Source organism: Dictyostelium discoideum (genome assembly GCF_000004695.1).
Source record: "Dictyostelium discoideum AX4 chromosome 5 chromosome, whole genome shotgun sequence".
NCBI classification, from domain to species: Eukaryota; Evosea; class Eumycetozoa; order Dictyosteliales; family Dictyosteliaceae; genus Dictyostelium; species Dictyostelium discoideum.
In genome coordinates, this window is record NC_007091.3 from 1289946 (window position 1) to 1302828 (window position 12883).

The 12883-nt window shown below is 25.9% G+C and overlaps 5 protein-coding genes across 5 annotated transcripts; all 5 read right to left on the reverse strand.

Moving 5' to 3' along the window:
* Positions 1–83: 83 nt before the first annotated feature.
* fslE (G-protein-coupled receptor family protein) lies at positions 84–2308 on the reverse strand (the record flags this gene model as incomplete). The annotated part of the gene is made up of 4 exons (XM_631717.1): positions 84–599; positions 677–767; positions 871–2089; positions 2305–2308. The coding sequence occupies 4 exons, from the start codon at positions 2306–2308 to the stop codon at positions 84–86; spliced, it is 1830 nt and encodes a 609-aa protein (XP_636809.1).
* Positions 2309–2352: 44 nt separating this feature from the next.
* On the reverse strand, positions 2353–4209 carry fslF (G-protein-coupled receptor family protein; the record flags this gene model as incomplete). Its single annotated transcript, XM_631718.1, has 2 exons — positions 2353–2859; positions 2941–4209. 2 exons carry the CDS (start codon positions 4207–4209, stop codon positions 2353–2355), a joined length of 1776 nt encoding a protein of 591 aa, XP_636810.1.
* A 524-nt stretch (positions 4210–4733) lies between these two features.
* Positions 4734–5957, reverse strand: DDB_G0288255 (hypothetical protein; the record flags this gene model as incomplete). The annotated part of the gene is made up of 1 exon (XM_631719.1): positions 4734–5957. One exon carries the CDS (start codon positions 5955–5957, stop codon positions 4734–4736), a length of 1224 nt encoding a protein of 407 aa, XP_636811.1.
* Positions 5958–6329: 372 nt separating this feature from the next.
* On the reverse strand, positions 6330–10134 carry rpb2 (RNA polymerase II core subunit; the record flags this gene model as incomplete). Its single annotated transcript, XM_631720.1, has 4 exons — positions 6330–6584; positions 6681–9698; positions 9814–10019; positions 10101–10134. 4 exons carry the CDS (start codon positions 10132–10134, stop codon positions 6330–6332), a joined length of 3513 nt encoding a protein of 1170 aa, XP_636812.1.
* A 635-nt stretch (positions 10135–10769) lies between these two features.
* DDB_G0288271 (leucine carboxyl methyltransferase) lies at positions 10770–12192 on the reverse strand (the record flags this gene model as incomplete). Its single annotated transcript, XM_631721.1, has 4 exons — positions 10770–10908; positions 10999–11147; positions 11243–11677; positions 11797–12192. The coding sequence occupies 4 exons, from the start codon at positions 12190–12192 to the stop codon at positions 10770–10772; spliced, it is 1119 nt and encodes a 372-aa protein (XP_636813.1).
* Between the last annotated feature and the right edge of the window lie 691 nt (positions 12193–12883).

A 12883-nucleotide genomic window follows, 5' to 3' on the forward strand; every position in this document is an offset into this window, starting at 1 on the left:
ATTAAACTATGGCTCCTTTTCCTTTTTTTTTTTTTTTTTATTAATCTCTTTTTTTTATTATCTAAAATCTAAAATAAAATTAATTATTTTTTTTCAAGTTCAATAGATTTACTATCGTTGTCACTATTATTACTATTTTTACTATTATTACTATTTTTACTATTATTACTATTTTTACTATTATTATTTTTTCCAAAACTGATATCAGTTCTACTATTGTTTCTAGAAATTCCAGATTCACTTTGGGAAAGTCTGCTTCTTACTTCATCAAATACAACCTCTGACCAAATATCTCTTGCAACTCTTGAGGTTCCATATATTGAAAAGAATAAAACACCAAAAACTCTAATAAAAAAATAAAAAATGAAAAAAGATGCATAGTTCGGTCCAGTTGTAAAACAAGTTTCTTCTGACCCACCACTTAATAAACAAAGTACATAATCTGCCACAGCAGCTTTATATGAATCAATTTTCCTTTCAACATCAAAAAAGAAAATAAATAAATACAAAAATGAGCCAGCAACAGAAAAAACTAAAGAAAAAGGTTTGATTTGTCTTAATATAAATTCACTCTCTCTAATGTTAACTTTTTTTGAAATCTTAAAAAAAAGTTTTTTTTTTTTAAAAATATTAGTTAAAAAATATAATGAAAAATAATTTAATGTTAAATATTTACATTATAAATCTCATGAATAACGCCACCAATACAGAAAATACCAATTGAAAGACCAATACCACAAGGCAACCAAAAAAGTGTAATAACAAACCTGGAATTTTAATAATATAAAAAAAATAATAATAATAATTTAAATATTAATAACTATCAATATTAAAATTAAATATTTTAAAATTAATTTAATAAATACAAACCATCTTTCTCTAACCCAACATTCAATATAACCTGTACCAGCAACCATCTTTTTTGCTGATAAAAGTATAACAGTTGTTATTATAGTAAAAATTGTATTTCCAATCATAAAATGTCTAAAATAAAATAGTTTTATTCTTTTTACACTACAAAATAATACTATACTCATTGTCATTGCCCAGCAACAACAATAGGTTATACCAAAATGAAACATTGCTCCGGTAATTCCACATGCAGCATCATTTTGAACAGCACTTCTACCTGGCTCTGGACATAGAAACTCCTCAATACCATAACCAAATTTAATAATATCAGTTAAATAAACCAATGCAATAGAAGTAGACATCAAGGTGATACATATATTATATTTTGATTTTCTTTTTCTATTTAAAATTCCAAATGTTAAAATATTATAACAAGCGCAAATAAAACTAATTGATGATAAGGTTTTAGCCATATCATAAACTCTTTTCCATTGGGTTTTTGTATAATTTGGCATTGGACAAGTTAGAACGCAGTTTGTTGGTGGGAGATAGGTATAACCTTTATTGGGTGAATATTTTGGGTCACTTGAATTTTTTAAAAGAAGTGGGTATGGACAAGCTTGAATTAATTCCATTTGGTTGGAAATATTATTATACCCGTCTGTTGGATCAATACATGGTACCTTATATAATCCTTTATTTTCAGTATACCCATATAGTGTTAAATTATATTCAGTTCCAATCTCTGGAAATAAAAAGGAAATTGAACAATCAATTTTCAAAGAAAGTCTTGGACAATTTGAGACCATTCTTTCACATACAGATTTACATAATCTTTGAGGCAATGAAACATTTTGTAGAGGTGTAATTTTGGGTATCGTTTCAACACAAGGAGAAAAATTTAAATCGCACAAACCGAATTGGGTAAATAATAAATCATCGCATTGGTCTTGTAAAAATGTTAAAGCTTCAAAAGATTTTAAAATTTCTATTTTTGAAAGTTCCTGGGAAGAAATATTTTTATTATCAACAAGTGTAACAGTTGAATAAATTTTTTTACCTCCATTAAATAATCTGTTATTACAAAGTGGTTGGCCAATTGAATCCCCGACATAGTTCAAACATTTTGAACCTGGAAATACAATTCCAACTCCATATCCTTTGCTATATTCATTATTTTCCCCATTAATTATTATTATTTTTAAAATTAAATAAATTAAAAAAATTCTAATCATTTCTTAAATGTTAAATATTTATATAAATGTTAAACTATTAATAATTAAATATAAAACAAAAAATAAGATTGCTTAAAAAAAAAAAAAAAAAAAAAAAAAACAACAACGAAATACCCATTTAAAAAAAACAACCAATTACCAGAGCCACTTTTTTTTTTTTGAATTCTTTTTTTTTTTGATTGGTTCTTGAAATCTCAGGAAAAAATTAGATTCAAACCCATTTTTTTTTTTTTTTTTTTTTTTTTTTTTTTTGTTTTTTTTTATTCTAATTAATTTTAATTGATTCTAATTCAACTGCTTTCTTTTCATTTAGATTTTTATCATTGTTATCATTTAAAATCATATTGTTATTATTTGTACTATTACTATTAATTTTAGAATCACTATTTTTAGGACTGGATTTTGGTGTTGATTTTGGAGAAATTGAGGAACTAATACTTTTCCAGATTTTATTTTGAACCCAAATTTTTCTTGCAATATTAGATGTACCATAGAATAAAAAAAATATAATTCCAAACCATCTAATAACCAAATAAAATAAAAAATAAGGAACATAGCTTGGTCCGGTTGTGAAGCATTCTTCTTGGCTTCCATTTAATAAACATAAAACATAATCTTCAACAGCTGATCTATATCCTCCAAATTTTCTTTCAATATCAAAAAAGAATATAAAAAGATATAAAAATGATCCTGAAATAAATATAACAATTAAAAGAGGTTTTAATTCTCTTTGTAGTAAATCATTTCTATTACTAATAGATTTTTTGGATGTCTTTTTTTTAAAAAGTATAAAAAGATTAATATTTGTTTAATAATTATATAATTTAAAAAATAAAAATAAAAAAAAACTTACTTTATAAACTTCATGGATTACAGCAATAATACAAAAAGAACCAATTAATAAGGCAATACCACAAGGAATCCAGAATAAAGATATAGCATACCATCTATCTCTAATCCAACACTCAATAGATCCTAAACCAGCTTCGAATTTGGAAGTTGCAGCAGCGATAACAACAGTAGTAATTGTAAAGGTAGTATTACCAATTAAGAAATAATTGAACTTAAACCATTTCTGACGTTTAACGCTACAATAAAGAACAAGACCCATTGTCATTGACCATAACACACAATAAGTAATGCCAAGGTGAAAAAATGCACCCGTTAGACCACAAACTGGATCAAGTTGTTGTTTGGCACTTCTTCCAGGTTCTGGGCATAAAAGTTCTTCATAGCCAATACCATAGGTAATGATATCACACAGATTAACCAATGCAATTGAACCAGAGAAAAAACATGTACATTTATGGGGATCTGATACTTTTTTATTTATTATTCCAAATGTTAAAACATTATATAAAGATAAAATAAAACTAATTGTTGATAAAATTTTTGACATTGTTAAAAGTTGATCCCATTTTTGGTTTGAATAATTTGGAACAGGACATGGGAGTACACAATTTGATGGTGAAAGATATGAATATCCTTTATTAGCGGCATATTCTGGATCACTTGAATTCTTCAACAGTAACGGAGATGGACAAATTTCAATAAAACTAGAATTACTTGAAACTTGATTAAAAAAAATAGTAGGATCTGAACATGGAACTGCAAAGGTACCATTATCAATAGTATAACCATATGGTGATAGATCATAAAATGTACCAATCTCTGGAAATAAAAATGAATTTGAACAATCCATTTGCTCTTCAAGTCTTGGACAATTTGAAACCATTCTATCACATACTGATTTGCAAAATCTTTGTGGCAAAGATATACTTTTCAATGGGGTTAAAGTTACTTCAATACATGGTGCCAAATAAATATCACAGATTCCAAATTGAGCAAATAATAAATCTTTACATTGATCTTGTAAAAATGTTATTGCTTCAAATGATTTCTTTATGTTTGTTTGTGAATCTATTTGTGAATTTGTGGTTGTATAAATTCTATCACCATTATTTTGTAATTTACTATTACATAATTGCTGGTCAATTGGATCTCCTATATAATTTAAACACTCTGCATCTGGTATAACTAATCCAATTCCAAATCCTTTTGGTATTTCAAATCCACTAATATAACTAATAATAAAAATAATAAAAATTATTAAAATTTTCATTTTTTATTATTTTTTTATTTTTTATTTATTTATTTTTTTATTTATTTATTTATTGTTTATTGTTTATTTAATTTATTTTTATTTGTTTTTTTTTTATTGTTTGATTTTATTTTTATTTAATTTATTTTTATTTGTTACAGAGGTTTAAAAATAAACTTTCAAAAAAAAAAAAAAAAAATTTATAGCGTTCTAAAAAAAAAAGAAGAATTTAAAATAAAAAAAAAAAAATCATATCGCCCACAATGAATTCAAAAATCTAAAATGGTTTCGCATCTTTGATTGACACATTATTAGAAAATTATAAAAAAAAAAAAAAAAAAAAAAATGAAAATATCTAAACCACATATACCCAAATGAAACCAGTGTTTGGTTCTTTTTTTTTTTTTTTTTTTTTTTTTTTTTTTTTTTTTTTTTTTTTTTTTTGGAGAAAATTATAATAAAATTTTTAAATTTTAATATCTTGTTTTGCTTAGTGTTTGGTTTTTTTTTTTTTTTTTTTTTATATATGAAAGATTTAAATTAATTTAATCTAAATTTTCCAATGGTTGGATTGGTTTATTAATTTCTTTTATAGACTCTGTATTTAATTGGCCACATGCAGCCAAGATATCACGACCACGTGGTTGTCTAATAGTAACCTTTATACCTTTATCATCTAAAATTTTAGAGAATTGGGAAATAGTTTCCTTTGAAGAAGATTTATATTGTGATCCAGGCCATGGATTAAAAGGTATTAAATTTACAAAAGATGGAAAAGATTTTGAAAGTTTAACTAAATCATAAGCATCTTGTTCTGAATCATTTACACCTTTTAACATTACATATTCGATTGTTATTCTTTCTTTACAATTTTTTGAAAATTTAATACAAGCTTCAACCAATTCAGAGATTGGCCATTGTCTATTTGCAGGTACAATCTCTGAACGAGTTTTATCATTTGCACTATGTAATGAAATTGCTAAACCAATACCAGGGAAATCACTACCCAGTCTATCGATCAAAGGTACGACACCACTTGTTGAAACTGTGATTTTACTCTTACCAATTGCCAAACCATTTGGATCAGTTATGATTTTGATTGCCTTTGAAACGTTTCTATAATTATAAAATGGTTCACCCTGACCCATAAACACTATATTAGTTAGAGTTCTTTTTATTGAGGAATCTGTAAAATCATTTAAAACATGTCTTGTCGCTATTACTTGTGATACGATTTCTGATGCAGTTAAATTTCTAATGAATTTTTGGGTACCAGTATGACAAAATGTGCAGGCGAATGTACAACCAACTTGTGATGAAACACAGAGTGTACCTCTTTTACCTTCGGGTATAAACACACTCTCGACTTCTGCACCATCAAATGAAATTAAAAGTTTTCTAGTTCCATCTACTGATAATTGATGTTTGGTAATCTCACCTATATTAACTTCATATTTTGATTTTATTTCTTCTCTTTTTTCTTTTGATACTCTTTCAAATGAATTTATATCCACAATGCCTTTATTATACATAAATGCCCATATTTGTTCACTTAAATATTTTGGATATCCAAGTTTTAAAACTTTATCTTCTAATTCATCTTTTTGAATTCCAATTAAATTAATTTTTTTTATTATATCTGTTTTTTCATTGGTGGTTGTTGTTGTTGTTAATATTGATTCATTTTTTGAATCAAAATTTTTAATCTTTGAAAATGAATTACAATCTCTTTTTAAAATTTGATTATTTATTAAAATTCTTCTTATCATTTTTTTATATTAAAATTAAAAACAAAAAAAAAAAAACAAAAAAAAAAAAAATCTATTTGAAAAAAAAAAAAAAAAAAAACGTTCGTTGGTCGTTTTTTTTAAAATTTTAACTTTTTTTTAAAAACTTTTTCTAAACACTTTTTTTGATTTTGGAAATAAACAAATTTATTTTTCTATTTTTTAAAATTCTAAAATCCCCAAACTATATTCAGTAATAAAGAAATAACAAAATAAAATAAAATAAAATACTTTTAAAAATAAAAAACAATTTCTTTTAATTAAATTTTATTATTATTTTTTTTTTTTTTATACATTTTTTTTAATTCTTTTTTTTTAATTTTTTAATTTTTTTTATTAATTTAAAATTTTAAATTAAGTTTGAGTAAACATACGTGGAGCAATTGACATTGACATTAATTCTTGGAATAAAAGTTTTGCAGCATATGGCATTCTAATTTGAGAAATTTGAGTTTTATTTTTACATCTACGACATTCAAATGAATTCTTTTTTAGATTTGCAATTGCAATGAGACCACAAATATCACAAATATGAACACGATAACTATCTGATTGATCGAATAAACGTTCTTTTAAGAATTGAGCTGCACCATGAGAAATCATACAATCCTAAAATTATAATAATAATAATAATAATTTAAAATTAATAACTATTTTTACCTTATTTTTTTTTTTTTTTTTTTTTTTTTTATTAAAAAAACTTACTCTTTCCATCTCACCAAAACGTAAACCACCATCACGAGAACGACCTTCTACAGGTTGACGGGTTAAAATTTGAACAGGACCTCTTGAACGACTGTGAATTTTATCATCCACCATATGTTTTAAACGTTGATAATAAGTTGGACCAATAAAGATTTGAGCATCCATACGACGACCAGTGTGACCATTATACATAACTTCATGACCAGTCATTTGATAACCAATTTTGTGTAGTGCTTGTGAAATAGCTTCTACAGTGACATCAGTGAATGGGGTAGCATCACCTTCATCACCAGTTGAAGCAGATACTTTACCAAGAAGACATTCAATCAATTGACCAATGGTCATACGAGATGGAATAGCATGTGGATTTACAATGATATCTGGAACGATACCTTCAACAGTGAATGGTAAATCCTCTTGACGATAAGCCATACCACAAGTACCTTTTTGACCATGACGAGAAGAGAACTTATCACCGATTTGAGGTACACGCATTGAACGAACACGAACTTTACAAAATTTGAAACCTTCACCACTTGTGGTGAGAATAACTTGATCGACAATACCAGTCTCTGAGGAACGGAGTGCTGTTGAACTATCACGTTTAGTGTGACGACGTGTTTTTGGACCTAAATCATCATCGGATGGTGGTAATGGAGTGGTTTTACCAATGATAATATCATCACCAGCCACACGGACACCTGGAGCAACCAAACCATCGTCATCAATCTTTTCATAGGAACCATGACGCATACCAGCGCAAGTATCACGTTCTGGTTTTTCAAATACTTCTTCCATGAGTGAGGTTTGTTTCTTTTGTTCATCCTTGTATGCACGATAAAACATTGAACGGAAAAGACCACGATCAATAGCCGATTGATTTAAAATTACAGAATCCTCTTGATTGTAACCAGAGTAACAAGCGATGGCTACACATACATTTTGACCGGCAGGTAACTCTCTGAAATGAAGATACTCCATTGAACGAGTGGTTACCAATGGTTTCTGTGGATAGAATAACACATGGGCCATAGTATCCATACGAAGTTGATAATTTGTAATATAAACACCCATAGCTTGTTTACCCATAGCAGCTTGATAGGTATTACGTGGTGATTGATTATGATCTGGGAAAGGAATGATAGAGCAACAAATACCCAAAATCATCGATGGATGAATTTCACAATGTGTATAGGTATGCACAATTTGCTCGTTTGGCATTGGCACCAAATCTTCGGGAGTCATTGCAATTAGAACGGTCTCTTCTTCTTCAGCATCGATATATTCAACGATACCCTCACTTAGGAGATCTTGCCATTTGTATTCGTCATTGTTGATCAATTTATTGATATGTTGTTTCTTAATTTGAACTTTATTGTCTTGAACCACAAACAATGGACGACAACATCTACCAGGATCAGTGTACAATCTTAATTCCTTCTCACGAATATCTCTAACAACTGAAACCTCTACGGATACATCACCACAACGACGCAATAAACGAAGGGTACTTAATAACTTATCTGGTTGATGATGAATACCTACCCACATACCATTTACAAAGATCTTTGTAGCAGAGAAAATTGAAGAGAGATCACTAATCTCCTCGAGATTCTCTGTTGTCCATTCTTCAAGAAACTCTAAAATTGGTTGAGATGCTGAACCTACAGAAATGTAAGACATCATAGCAAGATTCTTTACCAAACCACATGCTTGACCTTCTGGTGTTTCGGATGGACAAACGATACCCCAATGAGTGTTATGAAGTTGACGTGGTTTTGCTAATTTACCCTCTCTACCGATTGGTGTATTCAAACGACGTAAATGAGATAATGTTGAGGCAAAAGTTAAACGATTCAATACTTGAGCTACACCACTCTTTGTGCCACCACTCTTTGAAGAACCCCAATTACCAGTTGCCAATGAATATTTCAAACCACTTGTTATTGTTTTGGATTTAACAGCAGATGATGCAATGAATTCTTTATCTTTATCTATACAACGTTGAAGATAAAGACGGACATCTTTTGTAAGTTTTTTAAAAAGTTGACGGAAAAGTGTACCAAGTAGTGGACCAGCCAAATCCAAACGTTTATTTGCAAAATGATCACGATCATCCAATGGACGTCTTTCAAGTGAAGCCAATAAAAGACGATGAGTGATATAACCAAAGTAAAATGCTTTCTTTGTTTCATAGAATTCAGCGACACTAACATGTGGTAACATTTCCTTTTGTAATACTTCACGAGCGAATTTGATACGTTGTTCACGAGTACCCATTGTGGAACCACGTTTACCCAAATAATCCAAAGCAACCTCTTGTGATTGAATGACAAAGGACTCCTCGAGTGATGGTCTCATAAGATCCATCATTTGGGCATCCTTGAAGTCATAACAAATATGTTCTAAAATATCTTTATCGGCAACAAAACCCAATGCTCTAAAGACAATGATAACGGGTACATCTTGTTTAATGTAGGGTACAGTGGCTTTGATACCCACTGGACCCTTGTTGGTATTGTGTAACATTTTCAAATACATTGTTGAGGTTGGTCTTGAACCTGTCTCTTGACAAGAACGAATCTCTGCAACATATGAATATTTTGATGGTGGTGATTTCTTAAATACGTAAACATGATTGTTGTTCATCTTCTCTTGTGCAATCAATACCTTTTCACTACCATTAATGATGAAATAACCGCCTTGATCGAATGAACATTCTCCCATCGTTGTTAAATCTCTATCATCTGCTTCATTCAACATACAATATTGTGAACGTAACATAATTGGTACTTTACCAATGAAAATTCTCTTTAATACCTCATCGGTTCTTCTTTCATCACCTTTACTCTTTGATCCTGTCATCACCGTTTTCGTAATATCCACAAATAATGGTGCTGAATAGGTTAAATTTCTAATTCTTGCTTGATTTGGTGTAACTTGTTGTGATACACCATCAATTTCTGCTGTTGGTTTACTAAGATAAATTTGTCCAAATTTAACTGAAAATGTTGATACCTTTTTTTTTTTTAAAAAAAAAAAAAAAAAAAGATAATAATAATAAATTATTAATAAATTATAAATATTTATATTATGAGAGTGTGTGTGTATAATTATTGAAATAAATTCATACATTATTACTAACTACTGCTTGACCTGGATGATGTTGTGATTCAGGTCTTAATGTAATTGGTGGTGATTCATCTATAATTTCTTGCATTGTATTTTGAATAAACTCATCAAATGAATCTAATTGTTGTCTAACTAAACCTTTCTCTTGAAAATATGCACTAATAACTGTCCAAACATCCTCTTGCGATATATCTGCATGTGGATTATCTATAAAATCATTATAATTTAATAGTTAATAATAATTATAATAATAGTAAATATACAATATACTATATATAATATACATACCTTGGGAATCATCATTCATCATATAATCAGACATTTTATTTTATATATATATATTTGTTTTTGTTTTTGTTTTTGTTTTTGTTTTTGTTTTTGTTTTTGTTTTGTTTTCGTTTTTGTTTTTGTTTTTGTTTTTGTTTTTGTTTTTGTTTTTGTTTTTGTTTTTGTTTTTGTTTGTTTTTGTTTTTGTTTTTGTTTTTGATTGTTTTTGTTTAAGAAAAAAAAAAATTGAAAAATTTATGTGTATATATAAATGAATATATATTGAATCCAAATTTCTAAAAGAATAAAAAAAAAAAAAAAAAATGATGTAATGAGGGTCGGGAAGTTGATTTACAAGTGATTTAATTCGATTTGGTTTGATATTTTTTTATTTTATTTTATTTTATTTCCCAAAAAAAAAAAGATATTTATTTTAGTTCAATTTTAATCTATCTTTTTTTTTTGGTGTTCACTCTGTAATGAATTAACAAAAAAATGAAAAAATTTGAAAAAAAAAAACTTTTTGAGAAATCCAAAAAAAAAAAAATTAAAAAAAATAAAAAAAAAAAAATAAAAAAAAAATAAAAATAAAAAATAAATTTCAACCTTTGAGGGGGAAAATCATTATTTGATATAGAATAATGATTTTTTTTTTTTTTTATTTTTAGAATTCTATTTTTAATTTAATAATTATTTATTTTTTGAGTTTTCAAAATAATAACTATCTAAAATTGAAGGAGAATTACTTTTCATTGCAAACACATAAACATAATGACCTTGAATTAAATCCCATTCTTCAAATTCATCAAAAATTTCTAATTTTTCAGTTCTTTTTTTTTTTTTTAAAAAAAAAATATTTAAGTTAGTTTTTATTTCTAAAAGATTTCAATCCTTTTATATATATTAATTTGATACATACTCCTTTATTCTATTCTTATTTATAAAATCACTATATACATGTCTCATATCTAAAATCTCTGTTTTATTCCAACCAAGATTATTATATCTTTTTCTTTGATCATCAATTTCTGGAAATGATTCAATTGATAATAATGGACAACCTTTCATCTATTAAAATAGTAATAAAGAATAAAGAATAATGATAATATTATTAATAAATTTTAAAAATTGATTATTATTATTATTTTTATAATAATTCTTACTTCAATATTTTTAATCATCATTCTACCAAATTCATCATTTGGTTTAATTTGTTCATAAGTTATGAAACAAGATTCAGAGAATTTATTAGATGCCCATTGAATAACATCGTTACCACATTTGGTTGGAATATAAACTAAAACACATTCTGATAAGAATAAAGTTGGTACATTATAATCTATCTCTAATTCATCGAAAATTTTAAATGTTTCTAAATTGGTTAAATCAATTGAACCTAATCTATATGATTTCGATGATACTCTCTGATGATTTACCATTGATGCTAACTTTTCATTCGTATCATATTTACTATCCCATTCTTGATCAATCATTGATTGCAACTCTTTATGATTTTGAATTATCTTTATTTTATTACTAATCACTTGATCATAATCAACTTCAAAATATATAAAATCCTTTTTAATATCTTTATTATTCTATTTTTTAAATTAAAAAAAATAAAAAAATAAAAAAAAAATAAAAAAAAAGTTAGTAAAAGTTAATAATAAAAAAAAAATTAAAAAATTATAAAAAAATTTTATTTTTTTTTTTTTACCATTAATCTAAAATAATAAGTATCAAAACCACAACCTAAACTAATGATTTGTTTTTTATTTATATCTTTATATTGAGTAAAGAATTGTGATACTAATTGTTCAATACATTCAACTCTTGAAAAGAAACCACGATTGATTAATGGTTGTCTTCTAATTGGATGTTTAACAAAATATTTTACAAATGGGTCTGAATAATATCCAACATTGACTGCTGATAATTTACATGAAGCTGCATCATCATTGGTTCCAATAATTGATTCTTTATGACTTTTCTTTATTGAGGTTCTTGGTGCATGTGAATTATTATTATTACTATTATTATTATTGTTATTATTATTATTTTTATTATTGTTATGGCTACCAATACTACTTAATGGTGGTATTGAAAATGACATATTTGGATTATTTTATAAAATAAATATATTTTTGCCCAATTAAAAAAAAAAAAAAAAAAAAAAAATGAAAAAATAAAAAAAAAAAGTTTTATTTTTGGCAAATTAAAGTTGTGTGTGAAGACTGGAAATTTTTTTTTTTTTTTTTTTTTAAATTTAATTTTTTTTTTTTTAAATTTATTTTCTTTTTTTTTTTTTTTTTTTTTTGTTTTTTCAATTTTTTTTTTTTATATTTTCTTTATTATACACCCGTATTTTTTTTTTATATATAAACAATTCTCCATATATATATATATATATAACTTTTTTCTTTTCTTTTTTTAATCATATATATATATATATATATACATTCATTTATATACATAATATATATAAATATTATATAGTTGCCAAGCCTCAAACCGCCCGAGAACAGTAGAAAGAAAAGATACGATTTGTTCAGAAAAACAGTAAAGAGAGAATCCAAAAAAAAAAAAAAAAAAAAAAAAAAAACAAAAAAAAAACAAAAAAAAAGAAAATAATAATAAATAAATAATCTCAAAGGTGACATTAACAAAAGTTTAATAATCACTTTTTTGGTTTAAAAAAAAAAAAAATAAAAATAAAAGTAAAAAAAAATAAAATAAAATAAAAAAAAAAAAAAATATATATATATACCATATATATAAAAAAAATAATACATTAAAAAAAAAAA